This window comes from Apis cerana, linkage group LG15, assembly GCF_029169275.1.
Source record: "Apis cerana isolate GH-2021 linkage group LG15, AcerK_1.0, whole genome shotgun sequence".
In the NCBI taxonomy this organism is placed as follows: Eukaryota; Metazoa; Arthropoda; class Insecta; order Hymenoptera; family Apidae; genus Apis; species Apis cerana.
The window spans coordinates 4,578,021-4,599,455 of record NC_083866.1 but is presented as its reverse complement, the minus strand read 5'-3'; the positions used below and the strand labels follow the sequence as shown (position 1 = coordinate 4,599,455).

The 21,435-nt window shown below is 28.1% G+C and overlaps 6 protein-coding genes across 8 annotated transcripts; 1 reads left to right on the top strand and 5 right to left on the bottom strand.

Annotated features, from left to right (window-relative positions):
• Window positions 1-4,285: 4,285 nt before the first annotated feature.
• Window positions 4,286-6,540, bottom strand: LOC107995586 (peroxiredoxin). The gene is made up of 3 exons (XM_017053190.2): window positions 6,150-6,540; window positions 5,772-5,995; window positions 4,286-5,697 (listed from the first exon to the last, which is right to left on the bottom strand). The coding sequence occupies exons 1-3, from the start codon at window positions 6,192-6,194 to the stop codon at window positions 5,238-5,240; spliced, it is 729 nt and encodes a 242-aa protein (XP_016908679.1). The 5' UTR covers window positions 6,195-6,540; the 3' UTR covers window positions 4,286-5,237.
• Window positions 6,541-6,672: 132 nt separating this feature from the next.
• LOC107995587 (negative elongation factor A) lies at window positions 6,673-9,688 on the bottom strand. The gene is made up of 6 exons (XM_017053191.3): window positions 9,440-9,688; window positions 8,611-9,043; window positions 8,122-8,532; window positions 7,850-8,046; window positions 7,652-7,751; window positions 6,673-7,563 (listed from the first exon to the last, which is right to left on the bottom strand). Exons 1-6 carry the CDS (start codon window positions 9,671-9,673, stop codon window positions 7,331-7,333), a joined length of 1,608 nt encoding a protein of 535 aa, XP_016908680.1. The 5' UTR covers window positions 9,674-9,688; the 3' UTR covers window positions 6,673-7,330.
• A 411-nt stretch (window positions 9,689-10,099) lies between these two features.
• Window positions 10,100-11,978, top strand: LOC107995588 (cellular tumor antigen p53). 3 transcript variants are annotated; one of them, XM_017053194.3, is made up of 3 exons: window positions 10,100-10,259; window positions 10,401-10,626; window positions 10,708-11,978. In XM_017053194.3, exons 2-3 carry the CDS (start codon window positions 10,498-10,500, stop codon window positions 11,431-11,433), a joined length of 855 nt encoding a protein of 284 aa, XP_016908683.1. In that variant the 5' UTR covers window positions 10,100-10,259; window positions 10,401-10,497; the 3' UTR covers window positions 11,434-11,978. The 3 variants fall into 3 exon arrangements, with proteins under 3 accessions (XP_016908683.1, XP_016908682.1, XP_016908684.1); XM_017053193.3 differs by having other exon boundaries at window positions 10,107-10,293; XM_017053195.3 differs by having other exon boundaries at window positions 10,144-10,310.
• LOC107995592 (uncharacterized) lies at window positions 11,705-13,785 on the bottom strand. Its single transcript, XM_017053204.3, has 4 exons — window positions 13,273-13,785; window positions 12,985-13,198; window positions 12,067-12,897; window positions 11,705-11,975 (listed from the first exon to the last, which is right to left on the bottom strand). The coding sequence occupies exons 1-4, from the start codon at window positions 13,515-13,517 to the stop codon at window positions 11,736-11,738; spliced, it is 1,530 nt and encodes a 509-aa protein (XP_016908693.2). The 5' UTR covers window positions 13,518-13,785; the 3' UTR covers window positions 11,705-11,735.
• A 140-nt stretch (window positions 13,786-13,925) lies between these two features.
• LOC107995593 (oxysterol-binding protein-related protein 11) lies at window positions 13,926-15,307 on the bottom strand. The gene is made up of 2 exons (XM_017053205.3): window positions 14,821-15,307; window positions 13,926-14,748 (listed from the first exon to the last, which is right to left on the bottom strand). The coding sequence occupies exons 1-2, from the start codon at window positions 15,050-15,052 to the stop codon at window positions 14,396-14,398; spliced, it is 585 nt and encodes a 194-aa protein (XP_016908694.1). The 5' UTR covers window positions 15,053-15,307; the 3' UTR covers window positions 13,926-14,395.
• A 28-nt stretch (window positions 15,308-15,335) lies between these two features.
• Window positions 15,336-21,265, bottom strand: LOC107995594 (tudor domain-containing protein 1). The gene is made up of 15 exons (XM_062085696.1): window positions 21,000-21,265; window positions 20,602-20,650; window positions 20,034-20,311; window positions 19,720-19,905; window positions 19,496-19,628; window positions 19,240-19,406; window positions 17,938-19,140; window positions 17,637-17,850; window positions 17,377-17,559; window positions 17,133-17,247; window positions 16,874-17,061; window positions 16,560-16,791; window positions 16,306-16,472; window positions 15,983-16,223; window positions 15,336-15,913 (listed from the first exon to the last, which is right to left on the bottom strand). Exons 1-15 carry the CDS (start codon window positions 21,050-21,052, stop codon window positions 15,726-15,728), a joined length of 3,597 nt encoding a protein of 1,198 aa, XP_061941680.1. The 5' UTR covers window positions 21,053-21,265; the 3' UTR covers window positions 15,336-15,725.
• Window positions 21,266-21,435: the final 170 nt, after the last annotated feature.

Here is a 21,435-nt window from a genome sequence, read left to right as displayed (position 1 = left end):
ACGTGTTGACACTTGGAAGCACGACTCTTTGTCATCAGCGAGGGTAGGTTTTTATTATTATTATTATTATTTAACCCCCTTTGCTTCGAAATTTTTACTCGGAATTGAAACGAGTAGATTTATATATTTCTTAATAATTTCGTAATTCTTCAAAACCGATACTGTTCTCTTTATCGATACGTAATTTGATTGGAGCAGATCACATTCACGAGTTTGATTTTTAAGTTCAACGCTTATTATTTGATTCTTCATCGTAAAGGAGAAGATTTCTTTTAAAGGATCTCTTAATTTTTCAGATCGTATAAGTTCTCTTAATGTTAAACTCTTATATAAAGGTAACTTGAATATTTTAACAATTCCTTCCAATCTCTCTTCTCGAATCTACCTTAAAAAAAAAAAGAACTAAATTAAACCTCATCCAACCACCAACCATGATCGAGTTTCTCGAGCAATTTCATCTCAAACTCACTTGATTATCTTACCACCACATCGAAATGATTTGCTCCGGTCAAAGTCGCACACTCTCGCGGATCACAAAGGACCCGGCGCGTGTCAGCGGGCGAATCACGATCGGATATAGGCATCGTTGGGAAGCGTGGATGATCCGCAGAAGCTTCACGATGCGTAGAAAAGACGAAAATTAAGTCGTCGATCCTACCATTCTTTCCAACCCCACCCTCGATATTCCATCCCGGCCCACTAATAGAGCACTCTTTTTCCTCGTCGGGGGCAAACTATCAGCGGTGTTGACCCCACGCCCGGCCGGATAATCGACTGAAAATAACCCCAAGAGACACGGGGACCCTCCCCCCGATTCTCCCCTCGATCCAGCCTCCCGAGCACAAAGTCGGTGCATCTGTTCCGTTGTTCCGTGAAAGGAACGAATGACTCCGACAATTAGAGAATCCCGGCGAACCTTCTTCTTTTCTTGCTCACGCGATCGCCACGAGATTGCGCCGCCTCTGCGACCTGGGGTTCGGGAATCGGGCAGATTAAATCGGTCGGAGGAACGATTACGTCGCGTCTGGACGGAAATAATACGCGGGGGGAGCTCTCCAAAGAATCTCTTTTGAATTTTCTTTCTCGATTGGCGAAGCTTGGATCCCTCCTCGAGATCAATATGTAGAGGAAATGAAGTTACGTGGCGCACGTACGTGGATTCATCTGGAACAAAAATTCGTCGTCGTACGTTAATAAAGGACGAATTATATTTGATTCTACGATACGTATCCCTTCTGTTTTAGATGTTTTTATTTTCATTATGAATCGAGAATCGAATTTTACTGTATCCTAAAAGAAAAAAAAAGAAAAAAGAAATCGTATCTTTCCCAATAATTTCCATAGAAGGGACATCGTTATCGATCCGCTATCATCGCTCAAGGGTTGGATACGGTATATTCGATTGGGCGATGCGTTGTTGCCCGGTTACACTTGTAATTAAAGGCGGCATTAAGTGGGCTTTGACGTGCGCAGAGAGTTAACCCTGGCACAATGGCCGGTGAACGTAAACAACGGAGGAGACCGGGCTTTGTCGTCTAATTCGCGAACGACACGGTGGACGGGCAATGGCCGTGACAAAAGACACATTTAGCTAAATGCAACGCGCGAGCCCGTGTCCCGCATTGTTTTCATCCGGGTTTGAGTGGGTACAATTAGATCACGTTGCCGGGGGTGTTGTAGTAGTATTTTCGACTCCCCTCTATCGGCGCCCCCGATTGGCCTCGTTGTAGGGCAACGCCGATAACGGGCTACCATTTAGCCAGAATCTTTTTTCTTCATCGATCTGATGATGGAACCTCGTCCATTCGTGGTGTAAGTGGATTTAGAGAATAGAGATTCTTCCCCTCCCTCCGCCTTTTCTTCTTCTTCTTCTTGGTCTTTTGCTCTTTGACGAGTGACCTACGAGGAGACTTCTTTCCAGAAACGAAACGAACTGTGTTAACCACGTGGCCAGATTTATGCCAACCGCACTGGAGCTTGTGCCCCGAACCTCTTGGTCTACTTTAACGTGGTGCTCGATTCTTTTTCCCAATTCTTGGGAATCGAGGCTTGCCAAGATCCCTTTCACGATTCCCTCTTCCCGTTTCCCGATTTCGTTTCGCAAAACGAATCTTTACCGGCCGTAAAACCGTAGCCGTCCCTTGTGCAATAATCTCGACGAGGTATATATATATATCTGAAAGGAGGAGAACCGGGTGGAAATAGCGAAGAAGGAATTCGAATGGTGCAACGGTGCTAATCCGATTAGCCGATCGCCTCCGAATGTGTCCCGTAGCCCGTAACCAGTGTGTAGAAGGCCAGTGTGAAAGTGCTAAACGAGCAATAAGAAAGTAATGGGAGAGCGGTCAAAGCGAGAAGGCATAGAGGCAAACCCCCTCCCTCTCCTCTTTTCGAGAGGCATCATGGGCGGCCTGCTCTTCCGCGAATCAACGGTCTAGGGGTTGGAGGGGGTTGGAAGGAGAGCCTTCCGCCGCGGTACCGGGCGCAATTACGGATTTTGAGTGACAGATGCTCGCCCAGTCGGCAGTCGGAAGATTAAAACAAGTAATCAAAGCCCCAGTAGCCACCCCGGGATGGATATGGATGGATGCATCCCTCTGCCTCCACTGGTACAACCCCACTCTCTCTCTCTCTCTTTGCCTCTTTCTCTCCTCGTTTCGTTGGCGCGGCCACGTTTTCTCCTCCTTCCTTCTCTCTCTTCTTCCTAGGCAGCGGCAGAGGGTAACTCTCCTCCTCCTTGCTTCCCCCTCCCCCCAGCTACTATAATATCCACCTATCAAGCCGCGCTCTGAATGCTCCTTTAAGAAAATGTTCCTTTTTCGCGAGGCAGTCCTTCGGCTGGGAGGTTATTAGACGGCTCCTACCCCCGGCGGGGAAAAAACGAGTGGCTCGGTTGAGAGAGAGAGAGAGAGAGAGAGAGGGAGGAAGGGCGAGAAAAGGAGGATGCGTTCAAACGACGAAGCGAGCTCTATTTCACGAGAAACGATAGAGGATGGGCCCCTTTGACGCGCGCGTTCGCTCGCTTCGATCGCTCGGACGACAATAAACGGGCCGGGTTGGATAGTCGACCGCCTTTCCTTTCTTATTCTTCATCTTATTCTATCCCGTTCCGCCGTACAACTTCGCAGAGACTATGGTCGCTGTGGTATGGTGGCTGGGCTAACGAAGTTAAAACGATTTGCCGGCTATTGTTATTGTTATCCGCGGGGGAAGAGTGACCGATAGATATTGTCGGGCGCGATTTGTGTGCGCACGTAGGATCTTTGACACCGATGGATTTATCGGGATTATAAAGATATTTTATGGCATCCGAACATTTGATATCTCTATCGATAGGATGATTTATTTAATTATTTATTTAACGAGCTAAAAGATCCACGATAAAGAATTGGTTGGATAAGATATTCATATTCGTTCCTCTTTTTTTTTTTTTTTTTTTTTCTTTTAGTATTATTCCGTACGTATATAATATAATGAAAAAAAATTGTATGCTCTTGTTGCTTTAAGACAAAATAAAATGCGCGTTTATAATTTTTTTGTTACATTAAGAGAAAAAAATATTTATATTTAAGTTCTCTTTCTTGATTTCATATTCACACGAAATAATAACGTGTATCATATTCGCGTCTTCTCTTTTTATAAATATATTTTTTTCTGATTATTATAAACTGTATTATTTTATCAAAATCGTTACATAAATTCGATATCAAAGCTCAACGAATCGTTCTGGAAGCGAGCGACGATATCGAAGATAAATGGTAAGATCTGTTAAGCGTTAGTTACGGACAACAAGAGAAGCAATTAGAACGAGAAGCCGTACAATCGCAGCCCCAACAACCGCGGGGGCGGAACAAACCGGCGACGATAGTTAGAAAGTCGATTAAAAGAAGAAAATACACGTACACTGTGACGACGACATAATCCACGCTCACTCTTAATCGAACAGACATTATGATGGAATTGACAAGCCTTAAAAGAAAGATCGATAATCGTCGTAAGAATCGCGATGGAAAAGGAGAGAAGAGAAAGGTAAAAAACGAAATTTAATTCAATTTCGCAAACTTTCCAAAAGACGAACGCGAGAATCGGAAAAATTTATTCGCACTGTTGTGGCATCGATTCTATCTATAAATTTCTTTTTGATACACATATAAACAGATAAAAAAAAACAGATAAAATTGAAAATTTGATTTTCCATGTTTCAATGATTAGTATAAATTTTTGAATAGAAGGCAAAAATTTCCTTCTTTCCTCTTTAAGATAAATGAAAAAGAGAAATAGTTAATTTTAATTTTTAAATCATCCAAATGATATTTTATTCGATGAATAAATAGTATTTACCATATAAGATATAAGAAGTCTTGAAAAGTTAATTTGTGCTATCTCGATCTCGCGAGAATATGTTTAATCTTGAAATTTCGGCTTGTAAAGGACAGGATTGGATTTTATAGGGCGAGAAAGGATGAGCCGTTTATCTCCGGCGTCGCTTTTCAGTTTTTCAGTCTCCTGCTCTTATACGTCCACCGTTTTCCGACCCTCTTCTCTAGTTACTTTATCCCTTCCTTTAGGGGCGTTACCGGCGTCGGTATCTTCTTTACGAAATAATAAGCTCTCTCTTATAAATTCATCGTAAATGCGGTCTCATGAATTTCACAATCGACTTTCTTTTTTGATATTGATCAATATTGCAAATGAATTTTGTATATCCCAAAAAAAAAAATTGATCTATCACTATTACTTTCTAAAAAATCATCCTAAAAAATTAAATTAATACAAGATGCAAGATTTTCCTTTTATATCGGCACTTCGGATTCGATTCTTGAATTATTCACATTTTATTACATGTATATGAAACCGTTTATATATATATATATATATATATATTTTTTTTCTCTCCCTTTTGTTCTTTAATTCCAGCATTACAAGTATTCATATCCTTTGCTTCTGATTAAAACTACTCTCAATATATTTTATTGTATTGAACAAGTTGCGAAGAACCCGATTATAATATATAATATACAGTTGATAAATTTTATATTTTTCAATACGTGTTACTTGAAAAAAAAAAAATTACATGAGAAATATTTTTAAAAAAATTAAATATTAAAAGGTAAAAAGTAAATTATCGTTTTTTCATATTTTTATAATATATGTTAATATTTTTTGTATTACATGCTTTTTATTATACAATTCGTTATAGTTTAGTTATACTTATAGAAAATATTTATTTTTAATATTTAATTAACTGATTCAAAATATTGTTTACTATCCTTTGGATTTGGTTTAATGGTTTTAGAATCTGGTTGCCAATTAGCAGGACAAACTTCTCCATGTTTTTCAACAAATTGGAATGCTTTGATAAGTCTCAATGTTTCATCTACGCTTCTACCTACTGGTAAATCATTTATGCTTAACTGTCTTAATATTCCTTCTTTGTCTATAATGAAGAGACCTCGTAAAGCAATTCCAGATTCTTGGAGAAGTACATTATATTTGATTGATATTTCTTTATTAAAATCACTAAGAAGAGGATAACCTAAATTACCACCTAATCCACCCTGTTTTCTCGGTGTATTAGTCCATGCTAAATGACTAAAATGGGAATCTGTAGAAACTCCAATTACTTGTGTATTTAAAGCTTTAAATTCTGAAATTTTTTCACTAAACGCTATCAACTCAGTAGGGCAGACAAATGTGCTAAAAATAAAATTATATATATTTTCAAATAAAATATTTGATTTTCCCTGAATATATAATTCTTAATAACTTACAAGTCTAATGGATAAAAGAAGAGAACAACGTATTTTCCTTTGTAATCACTTAATTTGATTTCTTTGAAATCGCCATCCACTACAGCAGTTCCGGAAAATTCAGGTGCAGGTTTTTGAATTTGAAGTTGGCAAGAAAAAAGTTTTGAACTAACACAAAAATTTCGAGCATGTTCTACTAACGTCGGTTGTTTAGTTTTCACCAAACTTGATGTTGCTACATATACCTGTAAATGTACTATTCATATATTACAAACATGATATTGAATAATAAAATTAATAATTAAATACATATTAAAATATTATTATTAAATTAAAATAATTTTCAAATGATATAAATAAATTAAATAATTAATATTTCTATTAGATCAAATAACTTACCGCTTTGCAAGTCTGAGAATGTAAAGATGCTAAGAATCGAAGCATTATTAATATATAAATTATTCTCAATGCAAGGACAAAGCAACGATAATAAATCTTATAATCAGAGAAATACAAAATTACTTCATAAAACAATAAATATTAAATTTAAATATTAAATTTAAAACTTATTTTCTTGTTGAAAGTTTATCTTGAACTTTTCAAAGAGGTTATATAATTCACTTTTCTTATGAATGACACATTTTAATAAAAAATAATAGAAAATATCTTAGAATTTATTAAATATATTTTAATTTTGATTAATTTTGTTAATCAAATATTAATTACTATCGAGAAAATAATTGTTTAGATTCTTATAAAATATTCTTTCGAAAAACGAAATAACCTTCTAGTAAAATGTTAGAGGGCGACAATTGTCGAAGTAAGAAAATTGATCTTTGGAATTGCCAATACATCAATATCTTAACATCTCAACATTTCAAATCATTCTTCAATATATATTGCATTATAATAATAAATATAATTTTTTAATTAAATCAAATTTAATCAATATAACCATATTTTATTCAAATAACAATATTATAAGTTTTATATTCGTTTCTATTGAATGAAGAAACTTGTTTTTATGTATATATTTATATATAAATTCAAATTACCAACTATCGCATTTAAATTAATAATATCCGGTTTCCTCTACAATGAAAAATATCATACTATCTATTAATAAATAGCATTTAATTTTTTAATTAATCAATGATTTTTATTCATTGTCAATGAAACCAGATGCGCGCATAGAAATAGAAGTTTTTATTTCTAATAATATTTGAAATCTGTTGAAAATAATGTCTAAGCGTTATTTTCAATTAAAAAATGTGTCCGTTTAACTATTCTTCCATTTTTAAAAAAAATGGAAACAAGAATATCTTCATTATTACATTGTATTTTTTCGAATAACATCTTTTTTGATGTAACATGTACATCATACATTAAAGTTTTACTACTAAAACATGATACACAAGTCTGCTTACACCATATGGAACACAGAGGCCATGTTTTGCCTTCTGTATTCAAATTCTTTTGCTATCTATAGAACAGAGTTTTTCAAAACACTGTCATCCAAAAAATGACAGAATTATTGACCTATATAATTGCAACTCGATAAAAATTTCTTTTATTTTTTTTCAATTGGAAGCTGTTGCCGTCACACTGGGAGTAGGAGTCGTAGTGGACGTTGATTCTTCTGTAATAATTCTTCGATTTTTCTTTATCCTCTTCCATTCGCCATTTGTATAATTCATTTGGAAATGTGTCTCAACCAACATGGGAACTGTTGTACCATCCGGTTGAGTCACTTCTTCTATATTTTCCGAGAGCATTACTGTGACTATATTACCCAACTTTGGACAAGGATTATCTAAATATATGAATATATAAATAAATAAATGTATTTTTTTTTATTAAAAGATATTTGATATTAAAAAATATTTTAAAAAGATATATACCTCTTGAACCAGCCATGAAACCTAGAATAAGAGCTTTCTCTGGTCGAGTTACTTTATTAGCTGTTCTAAACATTTCTTGTGCTTCCAACATTTGTTCTCGCTATAAAAATAATACGATAAATTAATAATATAACAATTATAATTTTTATATATAATATATAAAATATATATAGCACACAGTATAAATATTTTTCATACCGTGAGAGATAAGCCTTTTCTCGTATTTGCTGCTGCATTAGCAGGTTGTGCAGTAGTTTGTATACGAATTTGTGTAACTGTTTGGGCTGGTCTAACTGTTTGCACTCCGACAGGTGTACTTTCCACAGGTGTAATAACTGTCGGTGTCGTAACAGGTATAACTGTATTCGGATTTGTAGGTGTACTTGGTGTGGTAGCTGTATAAGAAAAAATTAATTATTTTTTTATTCATTTAATTTCTTATTCTAGCATAGCTATATATAAAAACATACGAGTTTGTGGTGTTGTTACTGGCACTACTCCACTTGGAGTAGTAGGTGTATAAGATTGTACAGATGCTACAGGAGTAATGGGAGTAGCAGGTGGATTAATCGAAGTTAATCCCTGGGCATATTCTGGAGTTGTTGATGTTTCCGTCGTAGTCGTAACCGGTGATGTAGTAGCAGCTGCTACAGCTTGAGCTTCTGCAACTTTCTTTTGTTGTTCTTCCAATTCCATCATTCTCTTTCGTTTTTTTGCTTGAGCATAGCCAAGTGGTTGTTCATTAATATCCAGTAACTTAATACCACCGTCTTTGCGCATTCTATTGCTAAGAGGTGTCCTGTTAGACATTGAAGAACTCGTAAGCGAGGGAGAACGAAAACCACTTGTAGGGACTCTACTGGGAATGCCTTTCAAAGGTGCTAAAAGTAGTATATTATTTTATATTTACATTTTTTTTTTTTAAATAATATTAATTAAAAATATGCATATAAATTTACTTGTGTCAGTCATTTTCCTAGGCATTCCTCTACTTCTTACAGGTACTGTAGGAGCAGTGCTTTTTTTTAAATTGCTTGCAGCATCTGTACTTTTTTGAAGTAGCTCTGCTCTTAATGCAGCACTTTTTGGTTTTCTCTTCAAAGTAAAATGCTTAACTGGTGCAGGTTGTTGGCCAACCACAGAAGTAAGAGCAGTCTTATTAAGATAATGACATTCTAATGGAAGCATAGCTGGATCATTTTGTTTTTTCAAAAGTTTTCGAAGATCATTGACTAGTTCTCCAAAAATAGGCCTATGTTCATCTAAATCTGTAATGTCTGTATTCAAAGAACCTGTTGATGGAAATGTTTTCATCGCTTCGGATAGCATTGACACCCATAATTCACTATCCAATGACGCCACTTCAATGATTTCTTCCAATTCAACGCGCCACTACATAATTTAATAAATTACAAATTATAAATATGCATAAAAAAAGATACATTTAAAATATAAATTATATTGAAAATGAAAAAATGTATATTTTTTAAAATATATTTTTAAAAATTTAAATATAAGTAATAAAATATAAATATAAATAAAAAGAAATTAATTATATTTAACTTTATGAACAATATTAAATATAAAATGTGATTAATTACTAAACATTTCAAAAACATTCAATATCTAATGAAAATAAATAACAATGTAATCTTAAGATATATGTACATAATAATTATTAAATATGGATTCAAGTAATAATTATAAAACTTTTTATATATATTTTACAAAAAAAAATTTTTGTTTTTTCTTACTTTAAATATATGCAATAAACAAAATTTGTCCTACCTCCTCGACATTCCGTCTTGGTATGTGGAAAAATGAAAGAAGTAATTTAAGTTTAACTTGCGTTTGAAGATCTGGAAAACAATCTTTAATATTCCGCAATACTTCTGCATTAAGTTGTGAACAAATTGAACTTCCAGTCCAGCTATCATTTGACGTTCCAAGCTTGTTATGAAGCCACAACGAAGTATCACTGTCCCTTACATTCGCCATATTGGAGTCGTTTGTTTCGCACATTTGACGTACATTACCGTGGTGCGCCACATGTTATTCCCGCCATAAAATAATGTGACATATATCCATATAATATACAAATTATAGATATATATACAAACGCAAAAAAAAATTTAGTTAAAAACATTTAAAAAATTTTGTTAATTATTATAATATATATATAACTACTAAATATTATATAATATTATATACTAAATACTATATATATAATATATATTTATTATAATACTAAATAATATATATAATTATTTAATATTTAATATTTAAAATAATTAAAAATACAATTTTTTTATTTTTTCTAATTATTGTATTAAATATTATTTTATTTATATATATATTGATTATTATTAATCAACAAAAAAACTTAGTTAAAAAAAATATTATTTCATGAAAATCTACATTAAGAACGATAATAATTGATTGAAAATCAACTATTATTTTAACAAAGGATATTCCCGCGGATATAAATGGCATCTTTTTAGAGCAACGTGATTTAAGTTTAATGATTTGTTGTTATAAATAATAAATATTTTATGGAATATGACCACTACAAATGGATTTTCAGACTCACAAGAGTCTGATATATTAGGTGAAGAAGATTACAAAATAATTGTGAAGGATATGTAAGAAATGTTGATATGTAATAATTATTACAACATTCTTATGCGCTTCACTACTTTAGTTTTCTCTATATTAAATATTATATGTCATTACATATTATTTGATTTAGTGGATTTGTACCCTCATTTTGGTTTCAAAGTATAACAGAAGATAAAACGGAAGAAAAATATGATTTAACACAACAATACATAGAAGAAGAAAAACAAATGAAAGATGAAGAGGAAGAAGAATATTTTCAAGAACTTGATCCTCATATTCCAGTAAGAGAAGAGTTTCCCGGTCGTCATAATTTTCAGATTTTATTAGTTAATCAAGATTCTAGTAAACATTGGGTTGTAAGTATATAATTGAAATATTAATCATATGTATAAGAACTTAATATGTAATGTATATTTGATTTCATTTATTTTATTTAGTATTCTCAAACATTAAAAAAAGTGTTTATTGTCATGGAAGAAACATTACCACTACGTGTTAAATGGGAACCACCTGAGGATGGTTTTCTTTTACGTACTGCTATGGTTTTTAGTTTAGATCAATATGCTAGTGATCCAGTTAGAAGATGTCATAATCACATGGCACCAAATAATCCAAGTAATAGAGATGTGGATCCCAGAGTAATTAAACATGTTGTTAGATGTACACATCATCTTACTATGTATGAAGAAAGAAATGAACATTTGTCTATAATAATACCTCTTAATAGACCACAACCTGGATCACAATATGTTCCAGTATGTTTTAAATTTTTATGTAAAAATAGTTGCCCATCTGGTATGAATCGTAGACCAACAGAATTAATTTTTACTTTGGAAGATCGTAATAAAAGAATTTTAGGTCGAAGAAGACTTCCTGTTAGAGTTTGTAGTTGTCCCAAAAGAGATAAGAAGAAAGAAGAAGCTGAAGTGACAGATGTACAACCTGATATAAAAAAAAGAATGCTTTGTATGCCAGTTGCAAAGAAAATAATGCCTTCCTGTGATACTCATGTATTCAATGTTCAATTAAGTATAGTTGGGAAAGAAAACTATTTGGCTGTATTAAAATATGCATATGATATCATGGCAGGTCAAGCAATCAAAACTGGACAACTTGAATTTTTCAAACCATATATGGATGATATATTACATAAAACACCATAATACATACTTATATGAATTTTAAGTCTTTCACATATGCTTTAAAAATTAAGAAATTCATATATTATTCATTTGTATATCTTATAATAATACATATTTTAGTAATTTCATTTTATTAAATATTGATCTTAATACAAAACTATATTATACTTTTTTATTATATGTAAATGTTAATATTATTTACATAAATATTTTTATATTAGCATTGTGATATGTCAAATTTTTATATTAGAATATAATGTACTTGTTAATTTTTATTAATAAAAATGAACAATTTTATTAGTTTTTAAAATTTATATATTTTTTTATATTTCCAATTGTTCATGTGAGAGACATTCTATTAACTGAATGTTTAATGTGTGTAATAACAAAGCATTTGGCAATGGTGCAGTGTGTTGTGATGATAATACCAAGGGACTTACAAGACTAGCAACATTTCTGCATATTTTTATTTCAGTACCATTTTTTCCTTGACCATACAAAATCCATTTCCATGATATTTTTTTTTCTATAGTACTAGTAATCCAAACAATTTCATCTTCATACTGTATTTTCAAAACATTTTTTATTTAATTATTTTTTACATGTAATAAATAAATTTAATAAAATCGGTAAAATAAATTTAATAAAATATACCTGAAAGAAAAAAAGATCTTCACCATAGTGTAATATATAAACAGCTTCTGAACCAAATGGAAGAGGTATTGGAAGTTTTGCACAAATAGAATAAAAATGAACTTGTGGTATTTCATGAATTTCACTCAAATGTTCTAATACTGCATCAGATGTAATAATATTTTTACATCCACTTTGCTTTAAAAGCGGACATATTATTTGAGTACAGGATATAGAATCTATAGAGTCTCCCCAAATTAGTGTAGTAGATATATTGGACATTAAACTATTATTACTTGATACTGATATATTTGGTGCATTAATTTGCAAATGATTATTATCAATGTTCTTTATCGTTTCTTTTGATAATTCTCCAGTACTTGCAGATTTCGTTCGATCATATAAATTTAAACGTTCGTCAATATTTAGATTTATATATGTTTTTGATTTTTCATTAGAAACTGTTAAGTTATCTGCTGAAGTAGCTTTTTCCAATCCACCACGAAATAATTTAGTTAATAATAGTTGACATGTTTTCGAATTTATACCATTAGTTTTTCCTACTACTTGCGTTAATTCTTTCTTTTTATTTTTTCCAAAAAGACGATCTCGAAGATTTTTTGTATGACATTCTGCTTTATTATATAAATTATCTTTAATATCAAAAATATCCCGAAATATCTTATTAAGTTTATCCGCAAGCAAACATCTCCCTTGACCTAATCTAACTCTACAAATTGGACAACGAGATGTCCTTGATCTACATCCAACACAAATGATGTGACCGTGAACACATTGAGAGACTGGAGATAATGAACTTTCTAGACAAATTGGACATTCTAAAACTCGTATCTAAACAAATATAATAATTATTTTTATAAAATATTATAATATATATTTAAAAATATTTTAAAAAATTTTCAATATTAAATTACACACCACTCCAGCTACTGCATTTGCAAGTTTGCAAGCTACTTCTGGTAATGGGCCCTTTATAGCTATACCTGTCTCTTTTTCTTTTTCTTCTTCGATAAATCTCCAAATAGACAATTTTAAATTACATTCTTGATAATGATGGATCAATTCCGCTATTTGTTTTATTTTTAATCCTAATAAATCTTTACCGTCAATACTAATTAAACAATCACCAACTCTAAAAACACAGCCACAAGCAATTTTAAATTTTTAAATTTTATATATTTATTTCACCATTTTTTTTATTCTTACCTAAGCCCTGCTATATCGGCAAGACTGTTGACTTCAATATGATTTATCCATGGATAAGGATCCCACTTCGATTTCGTTAAATGAAATCCGCAAGATTTACCAAGTGCTTTAGCTTCTTTTATATTTTCTAATATTACACAAATTTTTCCTGTAATTGTATCAATTGATATATGTTCTTCTGTCGTCATATAAATCTTAACACCTGCAGCTTCAGTTAAAAGTTTTGAGGTATATGCAACAGACATCTTTCAGGATTTATTTTATCTTTTTTCAAATTTTTTTATGTAATTTCAACTCACTTTTGAATAATCATTAAATATTATTATAAATTTAAAGCACAAAAATAATTTTTTAAAGAGAAATCTAAAACTTATTATTATTTTGTAAATTTCGATTTATTATTATCATAATTATCTTATTAACTACATCAAATAAAATTTATATATCAAATATAAATGTTATGATCTTTACGAGAACCACGTAATAACGAAACTGATCGAGTCTGTCTCTAAACAAGATAAAATACTTGCTTGTTTACCTTCACCTAATTTTGTATCCTTGACATTTATTTTTTTAAGGAAATTGTAGTTTCAGTTTTTTCTTTTTATCTCGTCAACGTTAATATAAATTTAAATTGAAAAAAATATCTTAAATTTCTTCATAAACATCATCTTTATTGAAGCATTTATGTTTAATAATAAATGCTTTAATAGTAATAATTATACTATACATATATAATTATTTATATTTTTATTAATATGTTATGTAATAATCACAAATATTTATCCAATTCTAATCTCATTTATATTTATATTTATGTGTATATATGTTATAATTCCTTTTTATTTAAAGATTTGAAACAATCTTTAATATAAAAAGGTATATTTAAGAGTCTTATAAACATAATAATTTTTTTTATTTTTATTTAATTAATACTTAATATTTAATAAGAAGGCAAATTGTTGTTTAGCACTGATTGGAAGATCATATAGCTGGATTGTCAGTAACAAATTTAAAATATATCCTATACAAATTAATTAAAATGCATTAAATACATTTTGATAATGAAAGATAAACAAATTTTTATCTGTCTTTGATCAATGATATTAAAACTTTTAATAAATTATTGATATAAAATATTGAGACATTGATTTAATGTATGTAAAGTAGTATGTGCAGTTGCTTTGAGAACTAATAAATCAGGATCTAAGTTTAAACTTGAGTTCTCAATAGTTTGTGCTAATGCAAGATTATGTTTTTCTACTTTGCATAATTGTTCTTGACAATTGGCAAATGCATCTAAAACTTCCAGTTTAGCAACTGGATTTCTATTGGAATTGGTAGAATGTTCTCTTGGAGGTAAAGGAGGATGACTACTAGCTATTGCTCTAGTATACATTTCTGTAACAGCTCGCAGTTTGTCAACCCATTCTTGACGAGCTCGTGCATCTGTTGCTCTTAATTTTATCATATCACCTATATTAATATAAAAATGCTATATTATTTGAATTTGTAACCTAATGATATTACTTAATATATTTCAAGTACCTGTAGCAGAATTGACAGTGAAAGTATTAGAATCTTCATCACTTGGTGCAATCACTGCACCAGCTAAATATATTGAACATCGTGGTCGTTGATTTTTTTCAGATTCACTAAGAAAATAATGTAATTCACCAGTTTCTGGTCTAAGTATAAACCAACGATATTGCCATCCTTTCATGGCATTAGTATATTTATGTAATAAACCTTCATACGGATGTCTTATTTGAACATTCATTATTTATTATTTCTATTATATGGAAGCCTCGTATTATTTAAATCAGAATTGCTTATAGCGATCTGTCATCTGAATAGATACATCAAGGAAGGTTAGTCAAATGATCGTAAAAGAGGTTAGAAACGTTAATGATCAAAAAATCAACATGATGATAATTTAAATAGATTATTAAACTCAGTTAAATAATTAGACTTAGTTAGAAACAGTTAAAATAATAATATACAATTTTTATTAAAAAAAATAATAAATTTAGTTTTAATATTAATTATATTAAAGAAGGAAATTTTTATTTTTATTTTATATTTATTATAAATTGTACACAAAATATAAAATATATTTTTTCTTAATATATTAACATTTTTCAAATCGCAAAAATCAAGACAATAGTCTATTAAAATAAAATAAAAGATAACAAAAGTAAAATATAAAATAATATTCAAAAAAATCTTTCAATCTTATACAGCAATTAAATAATAAACTATAATCACTGATTAATAAATGAAGTTTTTGGAATATTAAATGAAACTTAGTTTAGTAATGAAATACAGAACAGCATATAAAGATATAAAAATACTTTTACAAAAATACTTATACTATTTATATTTAAAAATATTTTAATAATTTTAATTTTAAACATTAAAATGCTAATGATGAATTATATATCATCTTTTTTTCAAGCTGATATCAAACTCTCTTCAATTAGTTTATCTCGAATAAATGGTAATTCCACATTGTATATTCCAGATTCTAAATCATGATCAACAATCTTTATTTTAATACAATTATCAGGAACAACCAATTCTTTGATTCTCTCTTCTATTTCGGTAGAATATTGTCCATTATCGTTAATAGCTGCAACATCTATAAAGTCATATTATAATTTATAATGTCAATGATTCAAATATATTATAATAAATATATATTACTTACTAATAATATTACAAATATTTGCAAGTGCATGAGGACTCATAAAATCCTTTGGCATAAGTCGTATATCTTTATGATCAATAAATTCAGTATTTCCAAAATCAACAAAAAACACAGCACTTGTTGTAGGAGTATAGCTACGACTTATACATATGGCACGATACCATCCACCATCATAAAAAGCAAGACAAAGTTCAGTATCACGAGGAATATAGTAATCATTTGCTTCGCAATATTCAGTCATCTTTAAAAATATTAAAATAATAAAAATATGTTATACATTTATTTTAAATCATAATAAAATCTTATTGAATTATAAAAGTTACTTTTTTTGGCATTATATCAAAAACATGAGTCATTAAATCATAATCTAAAGGACACATTGCATATTTATAACTATCATCAATAGGATATAATACAAGTGCTTCAACAATATCACCAATATTTCCCAAGTCAATAGTACTTAAATCACCCGCCATATAACATGTTTTGTCTATAAAAAAAAACAATATTAATCCAAGTTATTTGATGAAAACATTTAATTATGAATTTATGTAAATATATAATTTTTAATAATTACCTTCTTCAATTTTCTTTAATGTAGGTACAAGTAATTCACTTATTACTTTATTAACATTTTCTCCATTATGAAGTTTAAGATATACACCATCTTTGGAAGGTACACCATCAAATGTACACAATAAAGGAACTTCAGTTCCTGTTAAATAATTTAGATAATCACTTACTTCTTTTGTCATAGGAATATCTATAGGAACATCTTTTAAGACAATCTTTGTTGTACAAGATCGAAGCTTTAAAAATATTAAATATTAAAATTTTTAACTATATTCTATATAGTTTATTCATAATTATAACTATAATATAATGACATACCTGTTTTAAATTATCAGATAAAATTTTAAGTTTTTTTATATTTGTAACTTCTGTATTACCAAAATCAATATATGAAATTACAATTTCATTGTCCTGTATTTTAGTAACAATTGCACGATAATAATTTTCATCTGCAAATTTAGCAATTACCATTTCTCCCACAACTGGTGGTTTTTTAAAAAATGGAGCTATTATAAAAAAAAAAATAATTTTATATTAAATATTTACTTCCTATTATATTATTTAATATCATACATACATGTTTGAGCGCATTTTGCAATATTTTGCATAACATAATTATAATGTTCTAATTCTGCAGTATCTAAAGAACGAGCATATAAAACATTATGACTTCGATAAGAAGTAAGGCATACCTAAAAAATTAATCTTTTATAAAGAACTATTTTCTTATCATCTATAAAAAATTTTTGTATTCAAGTTAAAAATAGATATTAAATGTAATAACTATTTTTTTATTAAAATTAAAATTGCAATTTATATACCTCAGATCCACTTTTCAATTCAGCATATTGTAATCCTTTTTGTTCAGGCATTGGTATCCAAGGTTTTACAATAGCTTTTAATTTATCTTGATTTTTCGAAATATTCGAAATTTCTATTTCAATTTCATGTTGTTCATTATTAATATTTTGTGCTATCACTTTAAATTCATAATGATCACCTTCCTATAAATTATAATTATAATTATAATTATATATAGAAATAAATATTACATATATTTTACATATTAAATATTTTAGACCTTAAATTTATGTTTAGTATCAATTATTTCACATATTGCACCAAATGCATAAATATTTAAAAAAGTTTTATCACACGTTACGGTTTTATTAATTGGCATTATTCTAGCTTCATCTATTATAACCATTTTTAAAGGTGGTATAAGAGATAAAATATAGCCTCTGAGCCAATCACCATCAAATCGTTGACCACATATTAAATCTCCTACATTTGGTCTAAAAAAATTAAAAATTTTATAAATTATATCAAAATTTTATAAATAAAAAAAATCTCTAATAGAATAATATATTATTAATATATACTTATGATTTGAACATTCTGCTTTTGCACACATTATAGGTAATTCTGTTAATAATTTTTCATAATCAGGTATTGCATTGTTAGGCAGTAATGTAATACTGTAGGTATCATTTTTTATTTCTGCATGAATTTCTAGAATACCATTTTCTCCAATAGATACTGCGCTTACTATACTTTTTATTTTGTTTAAAGAACTTGATAATTTATCATCAGTTATTATTTTTGAAGAAATCACATTTTTATCATTTTTTACATTGCTTGAAATATCCATTTTTTCAATTATTTCCAAACTTGAAATATCGTTTTCATTTTGAACTTCGACATTAATAATTTTATTAGAATCAATCGATATCATTTTCACACTTATTACATCCTCAAATTTGAGATTCTTATATTTTTCATATGCTTTTTGTGATAGTCGAATTTTAGTACAAAATTTTGGAATGTTCCTATATTTATCAATTTTACGAAAATCATTTGTTTGAGCAATTTCTTCATTACCATAATCTATATAATGTACTTTTACAGGATTTAAACATGTAACTACAGCTCTATGCCATACACCTTCATATTCTATAGCACAAATATTTCCAATCACTGGTTCTATTTTTTGTGCATTTTGTGCTTCCCTTTGTAATTCAGTCATTAATTGAGAAATAGAATTCTGATCTTCTACTTTTTGGACCCAATATTCACAAGCTTCCTTCATTATTATTGTTACATTAGTAAATTTTGTTTTGGATAAAAATGTATTATTATAAAAAGATATTTCATTTTCCATCATCGTTACATCGTTTTCATTAAATTTTTGCCATTTTCTAACATTTTCTTGACTATCTATTTCTTCTATGCTTTTAATATTATTGTTAAAAATTTCATTAATTGATTGTTTACATAAAAAAGAATTATTTCCTTCAATGCTTATTTCATTTTTCTTATATGTCTTCTGTTGATTAATAGTTTTTGTAACTAAATATTTTGAATCATTATTATTTTCATTATTGTTATTAATTGTACCAGATATATTATCCATATCTTTATTTTCTGAAATAGCATGAGAAATTTCGTTCGAATTTGTTATTGTGTTTATTAATTTTTTTGGTCGTCGTAAAGGTATTTGAATATTAGAAATATTTCTAGTAGATATTTGTTCTTCATTATTTGATTGAAATGTAGACATAGAATGCATAGATGTTACTAAAGCTCTAAAAATAAAGTATGAAAAACAAAATTTTAAAAAGCAAAGAAAATACAAAATTTTCATATTTTTTATTTGTCATATGATATTATGAAAAAATACATACGGTATAACTTGACATTCTATTTTATGTTGTGACCAATCAGCTACTTGACAATTTCTGCTACAGTAAAATGTGTGGCATTTTTCACAAGTATATTTTGTTTTTTTCAAACATATTTTACATGTTCCAATTGCATTTTGTAACATATCTTTTCCATATTCATATAAACCCTATTACATTACATTATATATTATTAAATTATTATTAAAAAGTATTCTATTTTATTTTTTTAATATTATTTTTTCAATAATATACTTACAGAATTACGTTTTTCATATACTTTGTTGATATGATTGTGAATTTCAGGATTAGGTTCTGGAATTTCATATAATGTATAACCCCGACCAAGTGAAACATGTCTCTTACCATCTGGAGTAATTGTTAATTGTCCTCTAAAATGTTAAATAATATTAATAAAAATTTATATTATATATAATTTATGATATAATTTAAGTATATTTTTTACTGAACTTTGAATAATACCTTGTCCATAATGTATTTGTATTTGTATAAGGTTCTGCATTTTCATATGGATTATATGTATATGGTTCACAAGGATATGGATATAATAAATCATTATCTGATGTATAAGTGTACTTTGGTAATCCTGGATTTGGTTGAATTTTTTTAAATATATCTAAGGGTTTGCCTCGTCCTCTTGTTTGTATCCTATATTTATTCATAAATTGATCTCTTATATTATTAAATATTATTAAATATTAATAATATTATTAAATATTATTTAATATTATCTTATATTATATATATAATATGAATATATATAAATATTTACTTACAATTCCTTATCTACTAATGTAATAGGTATTGCACTAACATTTTTATTTTCTTCTTCAACATTTTTAATAGTAGATATTTTTACAGATTGAATTCCATTAAAATCTTTTTCTTTGGCAAATGATACTTTTAAATGTAATGGTGGTATATTATGTAAATCTTTTATAGCATTTTCTGCTTCTCGATATGTATTATAACTAATATAAGCCCAATTAGTATTTGGACGATAAAAATATTCTTTAATTTGTCCATAGTGATTGAAAATTTGTAATAATCCATGCTAAAAAATATAAATTGTACAAATATAAATCATAAATATAAAATATGAAATATGAAATATAAAATATAAAATATAAAATATAAACTTTTATGTTTATTATTTTTAAATATAATGTTAAAAGACCTTAAATATTATTATATAATTATTTATTACATATTTTATATTAAAAAAATAAAATATACAATAAATAAAAAAACAATTATTAATGATTTAAATAATTTATAAATAGTGAAATATATTAATAATATTAATAATATTAAAAATAATAAAATTATTAAATACATATATACCTTATTTAATTCTGCAGGTAAATTATTTACATATAATGTAAATTCCCCACTAAAAATAAACAATTTCAATATTTTTATACATAAAAAGAATATATAAATATTTATTCATTTTTTCATTTATTTTAATATTTATTTATATTAAAATACATGAATGTATTTTATGAATTTATAAAATCAACAAATATTTACATAAATATATGTATAAAATATTAAAAGCTATTTAACTTTTAACAATATACGATTGTTTTAAAAAAGTATACACGTGATGTGTAATTGTCATGTTAAAAAAAATATATCATAAAATAATAAAATATAATAGAATATTTAAGTAAATATCTAGAAATTGATTTTAAATAATTTTTATATTTAAAAAAAATTGAAAAACATTTTGATCTTACTCATTAAATGATTTATCCTCTGTCAATTTATCAGATTCATAAAACGGCATCATTTTATTATTAATACCGTTTGATCAATTATGAAAGTTTATAAAAATTTATATGTGTATATATATATATATATATCTATATATATATATCAATTTTATAAATTGAGTGAAAAATAGTCAAATATTAAATTTAGAAAAGATAAGTACAGCACATAAAAATATTTGCCACGATAAGAAAATTTTAAACTGACTATGGTTTCGGCATGTACATTAGCATATATATTATATTTTATTGATTAGAACATAACTGATAATTTAAATAAACAAATTAAATATGGAAAAATTATGAAATTAAAAATATTTTTAATATTTTAAATGAGAATAATAAACCTACAGTTTTTAATTTGTGATAATAAAATAATAAAATAAATAGAATTTATTTTTAA

Bases quoted from the DNA above. Each gene is read 5' to 3' on its own strand.
- LOC107995586 (XM_017053190.2), bottom strand. From the start codon at position 6,194: ATGCTTCGATTCTTAGCATCTTTACATTCTCAGACTTGCAAAGCG. The intron at 5,996-6,149 runs GTAAGTTATTTG...GTACATTTACAG, and splicing joins ATTCTCAGACTTGCAAAGCG to GTATATGTAGCAACATCAAG. The intron at 5,698-5,771 runs GTAAGTTATTAA...TTTTATTTTTAG, and splicing joins TTCTTTTATCCATTAGACTT to CACATTTGTCTGCCCTACTG.
- LOC107995587 (XM_017053191.3), bottom strand. From the start codon at position 9,673: ATGTGCGAAACAAACGACTCCAATATGGCGAATGTAAGGGACAGTGAT. The intron at 9,044-9,439 runs GTAGGACAAATT...TAAATTATGTAG, and splicing joins CAAGACGGAATGTCGAGGAG to TGGCGCGTTGAATTGGAAGA. The intron at 8,533-8,610 runs GTAAATTTATAT...TACTACTTTTAG, and splicing joins TAGGAAAATGACTGACACAA to CACCTTTGAAAGGCATTCCC.
- LOC107995588 (XM_017053193.3), top strand. From the start codon at position 10,211: ATGACCACTACAAATGGATTTTCAGACTCACAAGAGTCTGATATATTA. The intron at 10,294-10,400 runs GTAAGAAATGTT...TATTTGATTTAG, and splicing joins AAAATAATTGTGAAGGATAT to TGGATTTGTACCCTCATTTT. The intron at 10,627-10,707 runs GTAAGTATATAA...TATTTTATTTAG, and splicing joins ATTCTAGTAAACATTGGGTT to TATTCTCAAACATTAAAAAA.
- LOC107995592 (XM_017053204.3), bottom strand. From the start codon at position 13,517: ATGTCTGTTGCATATACCTCAAAACTTTTAACTGAAGCTGCAGGTGTT. The intron at 13,199-13,272 runs GTAAGAATAAAA...CTGTGTTTTTAG, and splicing joins GCCGATATAGCAGGGCTTAG to AGTTGGTGATTGTTTAATTA. The intron at 12,898-12,984 runs GTGTGTAATTTA...ATATTTGTTTAG, and splicing joins CAAATGCAGTAGCTGGAGTG to ATACGAGTTTTAGAATGTCC.
- LOC107995593 (XM_017053205.3), bottom strand. From the start codon at position 15,052: ATGAATGTTCAAATAAGACATCCGTATGAAGGTTTATTACATAAATAT. The intron at 14,749-14,820 runs GTACTTGAAATA...ATATTAATATAG, and splicing joins CACTGTCAATTCTGCTACAG to GTGATATGATAAAATTAAGA.
- LOC107995594 (XM_062085696.1), bottom strand. From the start codon at position 21,052: ATGATGCCGTTTTATGAATCTGATAAATTGACAGAGGATAAATCATTT. The intron at 19,407-19,495 runs GTAAGTATATTA...GTAATGTAATAG, and splicing joins TATATGAAAAACGTAATTCT to GGTTTATATGAATATGGAAA. The intron at 17,248-17,376 runs GTATATAAATTG...TTAATTTTTTAG, and splicing joins AATTGAAAAGTGGATCTGAG to GTATGCCTTACTTCTTATCG.